This window comes from Trichosurus vulpecula, chromosome 6 (genome assembly GCF_011100635.1).
Source record: "Trichosurus vulpecula isolate mTriVul1 chromosome 6, mTriVul1.pri, whole genome shotgun sequence".
Classification (NCBI taxonomy): Eukaryota; Metazoa; Chordata; class Mammalia; order Diprotodontia; family Phalangeridae; genus Trichosurus; species Trichosurus vulpecula.
In genome coordinates this window covers 275,553,191-275,570,158 of record NC_050578.1, presented here as the reverse complement: position 1 = coordinate 275,570,158, position 16,968 = coordinate 275,553,191, and the positions used below count along the sequence as shown (strand labels likewise).

The 16,968-nt window shown below is 59.7% G+C and overlaps 1 protein-coding gene across 1 annotated transcript; it reads left to right on the top strand.

The window, feature by feature from the left end:
• Positions 1-321: 321 nt before the first annotated feature.
• Positions 322-16,731, top strand: LTBP3 (latent transforming growth factor beta binding protein 3). The gene is made up of 28 exons (XM_036763298.1): positions 322-1,141; positions 3,033-3,335; positions 3,915-4,117; positions 4,457-4,562; positions 4,715-4,807; positions 4,979-5,101; positions 5,414-5,572; positions 5,790-5,975; positions 6,408-6,424; positions 6,613-6,688; positions 6,872-6,970; positions 7,340-7,465; positions 7,921-8,052; positions 8,489-8,617; positions 8,817-8,939; positions 9,290-9,412; positions 9,507-9,629; positions 10,479-10,598; positions 10,886-11,014; positions 11,426-11,593; positions 12,275-12,358; positions 12,978-13,106; positions 14,123-14,260; positions 14,363-14,503; positions 15,093-15,254; positions 15,601-15,681; positions 15,944-16,075; positions 16,167-16,731. The coding sequence occupies exons 1-28, from the start codon at positions 835-837 to the stop codon at positions 16,316-16,318; spliced, it is 3,864 nt and encodes a 1,287-aa protein (XP_036619193.1). The 5' UTR covers positions 322-834; the 3' UTR covers positions 16,319-16,731.
• The last annotated feature ends 237 nt before the right edge of the window (positions 16,732-16,968 follow it).

Genomic DNA, 16,968 nt, shown 5'->3' with positions numbered 1-16,968 from the left:
GGCAGGGTGCAAGGGGCAGGGCCCCAGCCCCCGAAGAGGTGGCGGCTGCAGCAGCATCTGGGCCGGGCCTGCCACATCATTCCCCTGTTCTGGGGGGCAGTGGGCACAGAAGACACCAGGGAGCTCCTGGCCAGGTGTGTGGCGGGTGGGCACAGGCGTCCCAGACGTGCCCCCCCTCTCTCCCCCGAAGGCGAGGGCGGGCTGTGACTCTCTAAAAAGCCAGCCAGCCGCCCTCCCCCTCTGGCCTCCAGCCAGCCTCCCAGCCCCCAGCGCCTCCTCCCCTGCTCTCTCCCGGCTTGCTCCAGCCACGGAAAACAACTCCTCATTTTTCCCTCCCTCCGTCCGTCCCTCCCTCCGTCGGCCGGGGTCCTGCCCAGCCCCACACTCCCTGGGTCCGTCGGGAGCTGGCGGGCCAGGAGGCAGCTCTGGGACGCCAGGAGGAGGCGGCCGGGGCCACAGTGGGCAGCAGGCAGGCCTCGATCGCTGGCTCCCGAGCTCGGGGCCGGGCCGGGCGGCTCATCCCCACCCCTGCTTTCCCTGCTCCTGCTCCCAGCCCGCCCGCCCACTGTGCGCTCCCTCGTCTGCCTTCGGCCTCCCCAGCTCCGGGCCTTCTGGAGTGCCCCAGGCCCCCTCCGTCAGGGACTGGAAGACTTGGGACAAGTTACCTTCCCAGTCTCCTTCCATCCCGGCGCTCCTCACTTCCATCTCTCCAGCTTCCTTTTCCTTCCCTCCCTCCCTCCCTCCCTCTCTCTCCTCCTCTCTCTTCTCTCTTTCTTAGCTCGTTCTTCCACCACCGCTGCCCCAGCTCCCTAGGGGCCCCTTGCCCGGGACCCCATGCCCTGGGCCTGCAGTGCCCCTCTCCCTCTGCCTCCTGAGATGCCCCCCTCCGGGCTGTTGGCTCTCTTGCTGCTGGTGGGCCTGGGTGGAGGGGTGCTGGGGGGCCCGGCAGGGGAGCGGGGTACTGGGGGTGGAGGGGCACTGGCCCGTGAGCGCTTCAAGGTGGTTTTTGCCCCCGTCATCTGCAAGAGAACGTGTCTGAAGGGTCAGTGCCGAGACAGCTGCCAGCAGGGCAGCAACATGACCCTGATCGGGGAGAACGGACACAGCGCCGATACTCTCACTGGCTCCGGCTTCCGAGTGGGTGAGGCTGGGGCCAGGACCCTTGGGTTCTGACAGGAGAGGGAGGCTGGGTTCCGGGGTGGCTTGGAGCAGGCAGGGATTCAAAGAGAGAAATGTGGGTCCTAGGTGTTTGGCACCGGGGACACCTGGATTCTGGAACAGGGGAGCCAGGATGCCTGGGCTCTGTGGCGGGAGAAGGGAGAGGACACCTGGATTCCTAGGTTCTGGAAGACAGAGAGCAGGATGCCTGGGGCATCCAGGGAGGATTCTGGGAGTCAGAGTAAGAACACTGTGACTGGATGGGAGTGTCAATCAGCACTGAGGAGAGACTCAGATTTGGCTGAGGAGGGAGGATGAGAAAATTCTTTAGTTCCTTCCTTTCCTGGTACCGTATCAGCCTCTGTTCCTTCCTCCTGCTGCCCCTGCCTCAGGCTCACTGTATCTGTGGCCTTTGAAGTGCCCTTTCAGGCCACACTGACCCCACACTCAGCCCCCTAGACCTGGTGGCTCCCCCATCCCTTCGAATCCTCAAGGCCCCAAGACTTGAAGGAAAAGGCCCACACCTGGGGTGGAAGGGTAGGGTGGCAAATTCTTTCTGTCCTTGGCTCTGTCTAATAATTATCCCCAGGGCCCTGGGTGGCAGGGAGGAGCCACTTGTTAATTATCCCTCTGGGGGGTAATTAGTCAGACTCAGGCCCAGGGAGGCACCATCCAAACATCCCCCACTCTTGGGAGCCCAGGCTTAGAGGGGGCAGACTTGCATCTCTTGTCCAGTGGTCCCCAGGAATCGCTACAGTCAGGCACTTCTGTGTGGGACAATATTGGTGCATCTGTGTGTGATTGTGTGTGTATCTAGTGTGACTGTGTGACTGTGTGTGTGCATGAACAAGTATGAGTGTCTCTGAGCTCAGGGCCTTCCTGCCTTCCCTGTTGTCTCTGTCTGTGCTGCCCACATCCCTCAGGCACGGTGCCCGGGGCCGCGGGTGGGCGGTGTCATTTGGAGGTCAAACTCACCACCAGGAGTGACTCACTCAGAAGGGCAGGAAGGAGGCCCTCCTCCCTCCCCCCCAAACAACAGGATGGATGGGCCAGGAAGGATGCTTTCTCCCAGGGGCTGGGGGCTTCCCAGCCTTAGCCAAGCCCAGAACAGCCTACCCCAACCTGTCCCTGGTATCTGGGAGGCAGCTGCCTAGTGAGGGCAAGGATGTCTCCATGACCAGAGAGGGAGGGCAGAGAGAGAGAGGCTGAAGGCTGGGGCGAGCTGGGGGGGTGACTTCTGAGACAGCATAGCTTTGTGCACAGAGCCCAGAAGCCTTGGCTTGGCCCTGCCTGAGATACTTGCTACCTGTGGGACCCTTGGGCAGGTAATGTCCCAATTTTTTCAGCTACAAAGTAAGGGGGTGGGGTATTAGCTTATCTTTGAAGGTCTCTGTGGCCTGTCCTCTCAGAATCTGAGCTTAGGAACCAGTAGCCAAATGATCTTCATGTGTGCACATATGTCTAAGACATGAAACATACAGGTGTCTGTGTACCTGGAAGTGCATACATATGTGAGAGGCCATGCACTGGCCTTGGGCATGATTCAGAGCTCTGTGATCCTGGGCAGGCTTCCCACACACATGCCTCAGTTTCCCTCCTCTGTAATGTGAGGGAATTGGAGTAGATTTTCTCTAAGGTCCCTCCCAGTTCTGAATCCTCTGATCCTACATCTATGTACGTATGTGTGTGTATGTGTGTATGGCCAGGGGGAGTCTATGCCCAGATGCCCCTGTGGGAGGCAGATGGGAGAGTTATTGGGGATGTTGTAAGTCCAGTGTGGGGTGGTGAGGGAGAGTAGGGACTGGATTAGGATGTGGGAGGGGCAGCCCAACCACTGTGACACTGTCCCCCCCCCACTCCATCTTTCCTTGCAGTGGTGTGCCCTTTGCCCTGCATGAACGGGGGCCAGTGTTCATCTCGAAATCACTGTCTCTGCCCCCCGGACTTCACCGGCCGATTCTGCCAGGTGCCAGCAGGCAGCGTGGGGGCAGGCCTAGGCCGAGGCGGGGCTCTGAGTGGCCCCCCACCCCCTGCCCCTGAGGGGGAGCCAGTGGCCAGCAAGCATGCCATCTATGCAGTCCAGGTGATTGCAGACCCCCCTGGTGCAGGGGAACAGCCTCCGGCCCAGCATGCAGCTTTCCTGGTGCCCCTGGGGCCTGGCCAGGTCTCAGCCGAAGGTAGGAGAACTGGGGGAAGGAGGAGACTGGGTGGGAGACACCCAGAGATGGAGAGACACCAAAGGGGGGGGTGGAGAGACATAGGATGATCGACACAGAGAGAAACTGAGGCAGAGATCAGGAAAGAGCAAGGTAGCAGAAGCCTCCTCCATGTGTGGGCTCTGCTCCATCAGAAAGCAAGTATGGCCCCAGCTCCTCTATTTGTACCCCCAAGGCTAGGCACACAGGAATCACTTAATACAGGCTGTTCCAATCATTCATTCTTAGGAATTAGCGCTGGAAAAAACCAAACAGATCTAGTTTTCTCCCTTCATTTGACAGAGAAGGAGACTGAGGCTCAGAGAGGGAGAGGGGCTTGCCTGGGGTTACGCAGGTGGTGAGGAGAACTGTGGAGTGAGGAAGATAGAGAGAGACGAGAGAAAGAGACAGGCCCCTGACCAGCTGGGCCCAGGAACGGAAGCTTAGCCCATCATGGAAGCTGCCCTTCCCCAGGCAGCGGCCTCCAGCCCTCTTCATGCTCTGGGGGCAAGGAGGCTGGAGGTGGGCCTAGGCTGACCCACTGTGCCCTGTGCCCTCCAGTGCAGGCACCTCCACCCCTGGTGAATGTGAGAGTTCACCATCCCCCAGAGGCCTCTGTCCAGGTTCACCGCATCGAAGGGCTGAGTGCTGAGGGCCCTGCACCCCCCCAGCATCTCCTCCCCCACCCCAAGACCCCCCACCCCCGGCCTCCCACTCAGAAGCCCCTGGGTCGCTGCTTCCAGGACACACTACCCAAGCAGGCCGTGAGTGACCCTCAGGGGCCCTGGGACCCCACCTCAGCCTTTTGGACCATCCTTTCTCCCCACTTAGGGGCTATGACTACCTCAAGCACAGGGCACCCAGCTGTGGGCTGACTCTGAGGGAGCGTAGACAGTCTGGGCTGGGGGAGTCAGATTCTCACTAGCTGTGGGTGGGTGATCTTGGAGAAGTCCTCTCCCTTCCTATAAAATGAGGGGCTTAATGAGATGCCCTCCAAGTCTTCTCTAGCTGTGATGTCCTAAGAGCCTTGGGGGCTGGAAGGGGGAGATAAAGGACCTGAGGCCTCAGGGTCTCCCCTAACTTGGTTCTTTCTTGGGCCACAGTGTGGCAGTAACCCACTTCCAGGGCTGACCAAGCAAGAAGATTGCTGCGGAAGCATTGGCACAGCCTGGGGTCAGAACAAATGTCACAAGTGTCCCCAGCTGCAGTGTGAGTCCCATGGTGGTCTGCCCCCTCCCATTCTACACATAGCTTGGCCTAATGGGCCCCTGTTCCTCTTCCCCAGCCTTCCCTCCCTTTCCCCTCCTATCTGGCCCCCTTATCCCCACTCCCTAGTGACCGATCGCCATGCTCTCCCCCAGACACTGGTGTGCAGAAACCCGGCCCCGTGCGTGGGGAGCTGGGGGGTGACTGCCCCCAGGGTTACAAGAGGCTGAACAGCACCCACTGCCAAGGTATGGGGACCCTGGGAGGTGGACAAAGAGGGGCTGGGAATGGCCAGATCATGGGCTGGAAGGTCCCTGGGCCACAGCAATGTGGAGGTGGGAGGAGGGAGCCATAGTGGGCAAGGCTGGGAGGACATACAAGCCTCTTTCTCCATCCTCACCCTCCCTGTTTTCCCAAAGACATCAATGAGTGTGCCATGCCAGGCATGTGCCGACATGGAGACTGCCTCAACAGCCCAGGCTCCTACCGGTGTGTCTGTCCCCCTGGCCACAGCCTTGGCCCCTCTCGAACCCAGTGCCTGGGTAAGAGCCCCTGGGGAAAGGTCAGAGGCCATGTGGTAATCATATGGATGTCAAAGGTTATATTGTGATGTGGAGGGGGCAGACTGGGAAAAATTCCAAGGTCAGGTACAGAGGGAGGTCAGAGGTCATAGGAGTCAGGTTGAGAATACTTCATATGGGGACAGGTCAGAGAACATAGGTCAGAGGTCTTGGGTCCAGTTTGCTATGGATTCAATCGCCCAGAGGTATGAGGTCGGGCTGCCTGGAGGTGGTGAGGCAGGGTGCCCAAGGTGGGCAGGGATTCTGTCCTGATTCTTCTTATCCCCTGCCCAGCTGAGAAGCCAGAGGAGAAAAGTCTCTGTTTCCGCCTGGTCAGCCCAGACCTACAGTGTCAACACCCGCTCACCACCCACCTGACCCGCCAGATGTGCTGCTGCAGTGTGGGCAAGGCCTGGGGGGCCCGCTGCCAGCGGTGCCCTGCTGATGGCACCGGTCAGCTTCTTCCCTCCCTGCACTGTTTGGTGCCTCCAGGGCCTTGCAGGGGAGTGGGGAGGGCAGCTCAGTACCCAGGCACTGGAGGACAGCAATCTGTGGGAAGCCCCAGGGTGCTGCCAGAGGCTCCCCTTTCAGCTCCTAGGCACCACTGGGAGGAGGTAGGAACCCCAGAGATGTCCAGGGAAAGTTCACTTCTACTTCTTACTCCCCACAGCTGCTTTCAAAGAGATTTGCCCAGCGGGGAAAGGTTACCACATCCTGACCTCCCACCAGACACTCACCATCCAAGGAGAGAGTGACTTCTCCCTGTTCCTGCACCCAGATGGGCCCCCCAAATCCCAGCAACTGCCAGAGAGCCCCAGCAGGGCCCCCCTGCAGGAAGAACTGGAGGAGGATAAAGGTAAGAGCTTAGCTGCTGACTCAGACCCACGACTAGGGGGAGCAGAGGGCCAAAAGCATGGCCTCCAAACACTTCCCCTAGGGACCCCAGGGGCAGAAATGTCTGCTTGAGACTCTGGGCTCAACCTCAGTCTAGTTCCATTAACAATACCCCATCAGGATGCAGATCTCTCCCCACCCCCTTGCCAGTCCTTTTCTGGGCCTCCTCAACCACCCCCCAACGCCCTGGGCACCCCGCTGGAGTGTGTCCTTCAGAGGCCCTGACCACCTCCACCAGGACACTCCCAGGGCTCTGACCAACTTTCCTGCAGGTTTTTGAAACCTTCACTGACATGACCTTAAGCTACATACAACTTGAACCCAGTCCCTAACTCCAACTGTGTTTCAGACTCTCCTAAAGCTGTCCTCTAAATGCTGGCTTTTTCTCTTCCAGGGGTGACCACAGACTCTGTAAGTATACAGGCCAGAGGCCGGCCACTGCTCAGCTGGGTAGTCACAGAAGAGGCAGAGAGTGCAGGGGCAAGTTAGTAACCTGGGAGGGGGATGGGGATGAAGAAGGAGTGAAGCTGGGAGGATGATAGGCAGAGAGCGCAGGAGGCTGAGGCCTCAGCTCAAGGCTGCCTTATCCCCATCCTCAGACCGACTCCGAGGAGCGCGCAGCTCAGCAGGGCCAATCCTCTGTCACCACGCCGCCGCCAGCGCGCCCTTACCCAGGTGAACCAGGGATGGGAAAGAGACTGGGCAGGGAGGAAAAGCCTCCCCAGCCCGGGGATTCAGGAGGGGAGAGCTAGTCTTATGTCCCGGAGGCCAGTCCTCAGGGATGACGCTTGACGAAAGCCCCCCACCGCCCACCCCCGCCCAAGTGAATCTACCACGTTTCTGGGCTCTTTCTTCCAGAGCTGATTTCCCGCCCCACCCCGCCAGCTGTGCACAGAGTCCCTCCGGATCTGCTTCCATCGAGGAGCGCGGTGGAAATCGCCCCAACCCAGGTTACAGGTAAGCCGCGCATTCTGTCCAGGCTCGACTCCCAGCCTGGCGCCTAGGTTCTGCTTCTGCCCGGGCCACCTCTGCAACCAGATGGATTCAGTTCTTTTACGTTTCGGGTCCTGGAGATCCAGTGACAGAAAAAGACCCAGATCCTGCCCCACCACGAGTTTCCATTCTACTAAGCGGAGAGGCCACAGCGAGGGAAGTGGTCGCCAGGCAGGGAAACTTTGGTCCCGGGACTGTGAGTGGGGCCATGGGGAAGTCGTTCGACTCTTCCATTTCAGCCCGGGGCCTGCCAGGCCAGGCGAGGCCATCACCAAACGGAGCAGGGCCGCCTGGGTCCCCGGCTCCTCAGAGTGCCGCTCTCACTCCTCACAGAAACTGACGAGTGCCGGGTGAACCGTAACATCTGCGGCCACGGAGAGTGCGTCCCCGGCCCCTCTGGCTACTCGTGCCAATGCTATCCGGGCTACCGACCTCACCCACAGCAGATGTATTGCGTCGGTGAGCGGGAACGTCCGGTGCCTGACACCGCAGAGCACGCGCGTACGGGGCCCCTCGGCAGGGAGGGGGCCGAGGATGGAGGGGAGGGGGCTGAGCCTCACTGGGGACCAGGGGCGCCTCCACCCCTGATGTCGGATCTCACGCGGGGCCTACGGCGGGGAGGGGGCAGAGGATCAGGGCTGGGGCGGGTGGAGGCTCCGGGACCTAGGACCTTAAAGTTCATACGTGGGCCCACAGCAGGGAAGTGGCGAGGATGGAGGGGTCGGAACAAGAGCTAGGGGCGCCTAGGCTGGGGATCCCACGGAGCGGAGAGGGCTGAGGATGGAGAGGAGGGGACCGAGCTTCGGTGGAGACCATGGGCGTCTCGACCTCTGACGTTAGAGCTCATGCGGGCCCCACGGAGGTCAGGGGGCCAAGGATCCTCCACGACGTCTCCCTATCTTGCCCTTCCACAGATGTGAACGAATGTGAGACTGAGCCCTGTGGAGTCGGGAAGGGAGTCTGCATGAACACGGGAGGCTCGTACAACTGTCACTGCAACCGGGGTTACCGGCTGCAAGTCACCCCAAGCGGCCGCTCCTGCGTGGGTAAGGGCGAGGTTTGTAGGGGGGAGGGAACCATCGGGTGGGGGCGCGGCTAATGGACAGCCGAGCTCTCTGGAGGAGCCTGTAGAGGGGTGGGGCGAGGCCAGGCCTCCGTGGGTGTGGTTAACGAGCATTAGGAAGAGGCCCGTAGATTCCTTGGGGAGGGAGCCAATAGGGCGGGACTTAGGGAAGGGTGGGTTCCGATGCAGTCCAGTTGTGGATCGCGGCCTGAGGAGGGGCGTGGCCTATGGAGGCCGAGCTATTCGGGGCGGGGATTAGGCAAATGAGGGGCGGGGCTTCAGGAGGTTAAGGCACCTGGAAGTTAAGGTGTTCTGCTGAAGGAGCGGGACCTATGGAAGGACTGGCTCTCATTGGGGCAGGCCCCTGAGGGGGTGGAACCTGGACCCCGGCCCCTGTCTTTTCCCCATCCCCGGCTCAGACCTCAATGAGTGCGTGAAGCCCCACCTGTGCGGGGACGGCGGCTTCTGCATCAACTTCCCCGGGAACTACAAGTGCAGCTGCTATCCGGGCTACCGGACCAAGCCGTCCCGGCAACCACTGTGCGAAGGTAGGCCCGGGGTGGAGAGAAAACCCGGCAGAGACACACACCACGGGGCTGGGCCGGGCCGGGCGGGAAGGCCCACGATGCGCCTGAAGGGCTGGGCAGGGGGCGACCCCTCCCTCCCCAGCTTTTCTGCCGTGACATCCGTCCTCTCCAGTGTCCTGGGGTCCTGCAGGCCCAACCTGACCCTCCCTTCTGTCCGTAGACATCGATGAGTGCCGAGACCCCAGCTCGTGCCCGGACAGCAAATGCGAAAACAAACCTGGCAGCTTTAAGTGCATCGCGTGCCAGCCTGGCTACCGGAGTCAAGGGGGCGGGGCCTGCCGGGGTGAGGGGCAGGGGGGAGGTGAGGGATCAGCCCGGGGGTGGGGGGTGGGGAGGAATCCTCTGGGACACCTTCAGGGAGGAGAACTCAGGGAGAAAAGGCCTTCCCCCACGCCACTGCCTCGTTTGCCGGGCTCCCTGGTGGAAAAGGAGCTCCGTGAGCTCTGCCAGCCTATGTATCCTTGGCGGGGGGAGGGAAAGTCTGAGCCTTTTCTCCAGGACAGTAGGTAGTTACAGTCATGCGGTATTGGGAGGGCCGGACTGGGATGGGGACGCGGACGAAGCCCGGGACCGGCCTGGCTGCGCTCTGTCCCTCCCATTTGTCCGGTCCCTAACACCCCCTTCCCCCCACAGACATAGACGAGTGTGCCGAGGGTAGCCCCTGCCAACCAGGCTGGTGCGAGAACCTTCCGGGCTCGTACCGCTGCACGTGCGCCCAGGGCTATGCGCCCGCCGCAGACGCCCGCAGTTGCCTGGGTGAGTGCCGCGGGGGCGGGGGGCGGCGGCGTCAAGGGCGGCCTGAGGTCCCCCGACTGGACACTGACCTCTGCCCTCCTCCTCTCACCGGCAGATGTGGACGAGTGCGAGGCCGGGAACGTGTGCGAGCATGGGGTCTGCACCAACACCCCCGGCTCCTTCCAGTGCCAGTGTCTCACGGGCTACCACCTGTCCCGGGACCGGAGCCGCTGCGAGGGTGAGCAGGGAAGGGACGCCTGGCCCTAGCTGCTAAGTGCCCTGAGAAAGCGGCTGAGGGGCAGGCCTTCAGTCTGGCAGTCCACAAAAGGAGAAGCTCGAGAATCTCTCCCACCTCGAAGGCCCCTCCCTGCTCTGACATTCTAGGTTCTAGGTTCTTTGTTCTATGAAGAAGGAACCTTCTCTGCTCTGATATTTCATGGTCTAGCTTCTAAGGGCCCTCTATGTATGACATTCTGGGTTCTAAGTTCCCCCTAGGCCCTGACATTCCAGGTTCTAAGGTCCTTCTCAATCTAGTCAAGCTAGGTTTTCAAGTTCCTGCCAGATGTGACATTCTCTGTCCTGTGATGCCAGGGTATCCACGAGGGCCCCGGACCTGTTGGCTAGGTCAGCAAGTGGCTAACACTGCTGCCCCCTGGTGGCTGCCCACTGACTGCGCCTACCCCCCCCATCAGGTCCTGTCCTGAGTTCCAGTTCAGCATTTTTGAAGTGTGAGCTGTGTTTAGAGCCCCAAACTGGGTGCTAGAAGGAAGAGGATGGAGGTTACCAAGGCTAGCTAGCTGGAGGCCATTCTCTGTCCTCTTGGAGACCATAGTCTTCATGCTTTTTTTCTGTTTGCCTCTTCCTTTCAAGGCTGAAGGTCAGGGACAGTGACTGGGTTGCCCCAGCAGGGGTCCTGAGAGTACGGGATAGACTGACCTGATTCCTGTCCCTCTTTGGAGATCAGACATGGGCCTTATTAGCATATGCCCCCAAGCTGAGTTCCTGTCTAGGACTGGGAAAATCCTAGAAGCAGGAGCAAGTAGCTTAGGACACCTGGGTTCACTGGATCTCTACTTCCCACCCCCAGACATCGACGAGTGTGACTTCCCAGCGGCCTGCATCGGAGGTGACTGCAGTAACACCAATGGCTCTTATCGATGCCTCTGTCCCCCGGGCCATCGGCTGGTGGGTGGCAGGAAGTGCCAAGGTATCCACCTAGCAGGAGGAAGTGGGGCACGGAGGAGCAGCTGGACAGCAGCCCTACCACCTTATGGAACTCCACAGTGCCCACACACTCCCTACAAAACTTCCACCACCCCCTGGTTGTTGGATTTTTGATCCCCCCCCCGAGAAACCCCCTTCAGGTCTCCCGGAGGTACAGCTGAGGCTAGGGGGCATGGCCGTAGCCCAGGCAGGGCTGGGGACAGGGATAGAGCCCAGGATAAAGGTACTCTTGGCCTTGTCTGCTGGTCCATCCCCTGCATCCTTGCCCAGACATAGATGAGTGCAGCCAGGATCCAGGACTGTGCCTCCCCCACGGAGCCTGTGAGAACGTGCATGGCTCTTATGTCTGCGTCTGTGACGAGGGCTTCACCCCCACCCACGACCAGCATGGCTGTGAGGGTGAGTGCCTGCTCCTCCACCCAGGGGCCCCGTGGCCCCCTGCCTTCCTCCCCAGCCCAGGCACCCGGCCTCTCTCCTTTTCCAGGAGGTTCCCTTTACCATGGATGCCTGAATCTTTCCCCTTGTTTCTCAGAGGCAGAGCAGCCCCAGGCACCCCCCATAGGTGCCTGAGACCGTGCTGTCTTCCCTGCCCCCACACCCCATGTCTCAGAGGCAGAGCCGCCCCAGGCACACCCCCACACACCCCATGTCTCAGAGGCAGAGCAGCCCCAGGAGCCCCCCATAGGTGCCTGAGCCCGTGCTCTCTTCCCTGCCCCCATACCCTATGTCTCAGAGGCAGAGCAGCCCCAGGCACCCCCCATAGGTGCCTGAGCCCATGCTCTCTTCCCTGCCCCGTACCCCATGTCTCAGAGGCAGAGCAGCCCCACAACAAGAAGGAATGCTACCTCAACTTTGATGACACCATCTTCTGTGACAGCGTCCTGGCCACCAACGTCACCCAGCAGGAATGCTGCTGCTCCCTGGGGGCTGGCTGGGGGGACCATTGCGAGATCTACCCCTGCCCTGTCTACAGCTCAGGTCAGAGCCAGGGCCTTCTGAGAGACAGGGGTTGGGGGGAGAGCATGAGGGAGGTGGGGCAGATACCCAGGTACCAGACCATGGCCCTTTGGGACCTAGGGCCACCAGCTTCTCCTCTTCCCATCTCAGTTTCTTCCTCTGTAAAATGAGGATGCAAGAGGCAGGCTGATACTCTGAGTCAAAGGTCCTGGGTTCAAATGCTGCCTTTTTGATGCTTTCTCCCTGGGTGACCTTGGGAAAGGCACTAGGCCTATTTCCCTTTTTGTAAGATGAGGGGGTTCAACTAGATGGTCTCTAAGCTCCGCACTAGTTCTAGAGGCAGCTAGGTGGCGCTGCAGTGGAGAGAACACTGGGCCTGGAGTCAGGAAGACCTGAGTTCAAATTCCGCCTTAGACACTTACTTGCTATGTGATCCTAGGCAAGCAACTTAACCTCTCAGCCTGTCTCCCGACCTGTAAAATGGGGATAATAAGCGCACCTTCCTTACAGGTGTTTTGAGGACCAAATAAGGTAACACATACAGCATTTTGCAAACCTTCCGGCACTATGTAAATATTAGCTGACTACTACTGTTCTGGAAGACCCCAGGACTAGCTGATCTCTAAAGGCCGGCCTAGATTTGAGTGAGAGGAAGGGAAGGAACCATTCATCACTCTCCCCTCATTTGTGCTTGCCCCACAGCTGAATTTCACAGTCTCTGTCCAGATGGAAAAGGTTATATCCAGGAGAGCAACATAATCAGCTATGGCATTCCAGCTCATCGGGGTAAGGAGCACAGACCTGCCACCCCCCCGCATCTGTTTTCACTCCTTTAACAAGCACTTATGAAGTACCTACTATATGCTTGACAAGCATTTATTAAGTGCTTCCTGTGTGCCAGGAAATGAGTTTGGAACTGGAGACACAGAAACAAAAATGAAATCATCTTTGCCCTTCTTATTTATGAGGGGCTAAGGGGAAGGGGCTCACCATGTAGACATGTAATATAAAATATATATATATTATAAAATAAAATATACACATAATATAAAACCTATGTAAATTTCAGGGTGCAGGGAGTGTTAATAACTGGGGGAATCAGGAAAGGCCTTCTGTGGGAGGTGGCACCAGAGTGGTGGTTTGAAGGGGGCTAGGGATTCTATGATGTAGACATGAGGAGGGAGGGCATGCCAGGCATGAGGCACAGCCAGTGCAAATGGATGGGAGCTGGAGATGCAAAGCTCGAGGTGGGGGTGGGGTGGGGACAGAGGACATGGAGAAGCTCACGGTTTGTTGTAGAGACCATGAATGGAGATCCACTTTGGTTTCTCTCCCCCGGCTCTGGCTAAAAAGAGGGGAAAGCAGAGGTAGGGGCTTTCTGCGAACCCTGCTGGTCCCCCTGCAGATATTGATGAGTGTGTGCTCTTTGGAGAGGAGATCTGCAAGGAGGGCAAGTGTGTCAACACACAGCCAGGCTACGAGTGTTACTGCAAGCAAGGTTTCTACTATGACGGGAACCTGCTGGAATGTGTGGGTGAGTTCGTGGGGGAGCTGGCACCCTGCTGGAGTGTGTGGGTGAGTGCGTGGGTGAGCTGGCACCCTGCTGGAGTGGGTGAGTGCATGGGGGAGCTGCACCCTGCTGGCATATGTGGGTGAGTACATGGGTGAGCTGGCACTTTACTGGGGTGTATGGGTGAGTGCTTGGGTGAGCTGGCACCCTGCTGGAATGTGTGAGCTGGCACTGCTGGGCACCATGCTGGAGTGTGTGGGTAAGTGTGTGGGTTAGCTGGCATTCTGCTGGACACCCTGCTGGAGTGTGTGGGTGAGCTGGCACTCTGCTGGGCACCCTGATGGAGTGTGTGGGTGTGTGGGTGAGCTGGCATTCTGCTGGACACCCTGCTGGAGTGTGTGGGTGAGTGCATGGGTGAGCTGGCACTTTGTTGGAGTGTGTGGGTGAGTGCATGGGTGAGCTGGCACCCTGCTGGAATGCATGGGTGGTGAGCTGGGCACCTGCTGGAGTGTGTGGGCACATCAATGGTCCAGCTCCCGCTGGAGACCTCCAGGAATGAAGAAGCCACTCCCTGCCCAGGTGGCCCATTTCCTTTCTCTTTCTCTTGGGCCATCCACTTGTCCGGGTTCCCAAGCACACCAATCCCTCTCCTACCCAGCCCTTTCAATGCCTGCTGCCTTTCTTACAATGAGGTTTCCAGGATGGGATGCGTCGTTCCAGATGGTGTCTGACCAGGGCAGCGGACAGAAGCCCAGCATCGCTTCCTGTGAGATCAGGACATCCCTCCTTTTCACTAACCAATTCTGGGTCTTGGTTTTCTCCGTTATGAAATGGGGACGGTAACCCATGGCTTGCTCCCTTCAGAAGGGACGTGAAGACTGGGAGGAGAGGAGGCAGAGGGCAAGCTTTCACTCCGGTTCTTTGCTTCGTGGGCGGGTGAGCGCCGAGGGTAATGGCTGCCAGCAGGCCTGGGACTGAGAGGCTCACAGGCCTGGGGGGAGGAAGGGACAATGGGAGTCCACTCCTTTCCCTCCACTCAGATGTTGATGAGTGTCTGGATGAGTCCAAGTGCAGGAATGGCGTGTGTGAGAACACCCGTGGGGGCTACCGTTGCTCCTGCACCCCTCCAGCCGAGTATAATCCAGCCCAGCGCCAGTGTCTGATCCCAGAAGAAATGGGTGAGGAGCTGGGATGGGGTTCTGGGGCAAGAAAGGAGGGCGAGCCGGGGCTGGAGGCCAGAGGAGGAGGAGGAGGTCTGGGGCTGACTCTTTTGCTTGTAGATGTAGACGAATGCCAGGATCCTGGGGCCTGCCAGCATGGACGCTGCATTAACCTCCCTGGTTCTTTTCGCTGTGAGTGCCATCTGCCCTGGGTGCCAGGGCCCACTGGACGGGACTGTCAGCTCCTGGAGAGCCCAGCAGGTGAGGACTGGGCACCCCTGTACCTGGCTGCACCTCTGTCCATCTCTGTCACTGTTTCTGCTTGTCCCAAATTCATTCATTCAAGTCTTGAATGCTGAGGAGGGTGTTGTATGATGCTAGGCCAAACCCAAAGCTCAGCTAGGCCTCCCCCTGCCTTCAGGGAGCTCCCAGTCTAGGAAGGAGGCAGTTCAAAGTGAAACCTGCAAGAGAGGGGTGGGGAACTCAAGAATTCTGGGAGATCCATGGGGAAGCGCAGTTACTGACGTGGCAGGGACATCATGGAAGGCTTCTTGGAGAAGATGACATTTGCTTTAAATTAAATTCCAGACATTAGCAACAGCTGAAGCAAAGTCCTAGTGATTGGGAAAAGCCAGTACAGATTAGGAGGCACAGTGTGGGGGGGAGAGAATATCAGAAAGGTAGCCTGGTCCCTGTGTGTGTGTGTGGGGGGGGGGAGGGTGCCCTTGAATGCCAGACAAAGGCATATGACCTTCCCTAGACCTTGCCTGTCTACTCCCAAGAAGGGGGAGCAGGGGAAGATGGAAGGCCTCCCCAGAGGGTCAGCCTCTCTCTCCCTGTCGCCCTGCAGACAGGCCCCAGGAGCGGAGGGATGTGTGCTGGGGCCAGCGAGGTGATGATGGGATGTGTGCAGGGCCCCTGGCCGGCCCTCTGCTGCCCTATGAGGACTGCTGCTGCCGTCAGGGCCGAGGCTGGGGGGCCCAGTGTCGACCCTGCCCACCCCGGGGGCCAGGTGAGCCAGAGCCAGGGTTGGGTGGGGGAAGGATGGGAGCTGGAGGGATCCGGGGCTCGGTGGGTCTAAGGAATCGGAGTCGTGCCCCAGGCAGGATGGCCCAGGTGCCCCACGAATCTCTGTTCAAGTGAAAGAGGGGAGGGAGAAATGGGAGACTGGAGAGGGAGTCAGACGCCTTGGGTTCAAATGCCACTGATCTGCTTGCTGAGGGTGCGATGGTGACCAAGCCCCTGACCCTCTGGGCCTCAGGTTCCCTCTAAGATGAGGAGGTAGTGAGACTAGATGGCCTCGGAAGTCCTGGGTTAGCAACCCTGGGCCTCTAAACTGAGACCTCGACCCTCCCTAGGACTTCAGTGTCCGACCTCCCAGAGCGAAAGTAACTCTTTTTGGGACGTGAGCCCCCTGTTCCTGAGGAAGCCCCACCGAGGTGAGTCGCCCCACCCCCGCCGCCCCAGTCCAGCTTCGGGGCTCGGGGTCCACAGACAAGTGGACCTGGAGCCCCTCCGCAGGTATTTGCGAGCGAGCTGTGTGAATAACCCTGGGGAAGTCACTTCACCGCTGTCAGTCTCAGTTTCCACATCTGTAAAGTGGGGATAGTAATTCCGCCTACCTCACAGGGTGTGAAAAGCGCTTCGCAGCCCTATGTAAATATTAGCTATTATTATCAACGTCATCCCTCTCGGTCGCAGAAGAGGACAGCTCCGAGGAAGACTCGGACGAGTGCCGCTGCGTGAGCGGCCGCTGCGTGGCACGCCCGGGGGGCGCGGTGTGCGAGTGTCCCGGCGGCTTCCAGCTGGACGCGTCCCGCACGCGCTGCGTGGGTGAGCCGGAGGGGCGGGGCGGCGGGGTGGAGGCGGTCCCGGCGGAGGGCCCCTCCCCCAGCCTTGTCTGTTTCACGCCGTCTCGCCGCAGATATTGACGAGTGCCGGGAGCTGAACCAGCGAGGGCTGCTGTGCAAGAGCGAGCGCTGCGTCAACACGAGCGGCTCCTTCCGCTGCGCCTGCAAGGCCGGCTTCGTGCGCATCAGGCCGCACGGGGCGTGCGTGCCCCAGCGCCGCCGCTGAGCCCCGCGGCTGGAGCCCTAGAGAGCCGGGCGATGGCTCCCGCAGAGGGGCGGGCCACCTCCTAGGAAGGAGGGCTCCCGTGCGTGCTTCCCCCTCCCTGCTCTCAGAGGGCCGCGGCCAGGTACGAACCGCCTTCCGTGACCCCGTAGCTCCAAGGGACGTGCCAGGTTCCCAAGGGGACGTCATGCCTGGAGCTGCGCCAGTGGAGGGCTGTTTGACTGTGTGGACACGGCCTGGCTATGGATTGTCAGCTTGCTGGGGCAGGCACCTGCACCAGGCCCATAGGAGATTGTATCTTAGTAACAGAAGCCGGGACACCTGCTCCCTACCTGTGGGTGTGACTGATTCTGCCCACCCACCGAGATCTGTTTATGGAGCCCGCAGAGATAAAGTTCGCCTGTTTACTCTTCTTCCTTCATGTTCTCGGTCTGGAAGAGTAAGCCTGGCCCTAAAAATGCTCACAGTCCCGAGCTGCCACTTGTGGGGGTCAGTGGGAGGCAGGCTCTTCATGGAGGTGGCCTGGGAGCGTCAACCCTGATGGTCATGTTCTTTCCAGAAGATGGAAGAGGCAGCCCAGCTCTTCGGTTACCCCCCCCCCAAAGGAGGCAGCCCAGCCCTTCGGTTACCCCCCCCATAGGAGGCAGCCCAGC

Coding starts and splice junctions, on each gene's coding strand:
- LTBP3 (XM_036763298.1), top strand. CDS start 835: ATGCCCTGGGCCTGCAGTGCCCCTCTCCCTCTGCCTCCTGAGATGCCC. Junction 9,413..9,506: donor AGACGCCCGCAGTTGCCTGG/GTGAGTGCCGCG, acceptor TCTCACCGGCAG/ATGTGGACGAGTGCGAGGCC. Junction 15,682..15,943: donor CCTGAGGAAGCCCCACCGAG/GTGAGTCGCCCC, acceptor TCTCGGTCGCAG/AAGAGGACAGCTCCGAGGAA.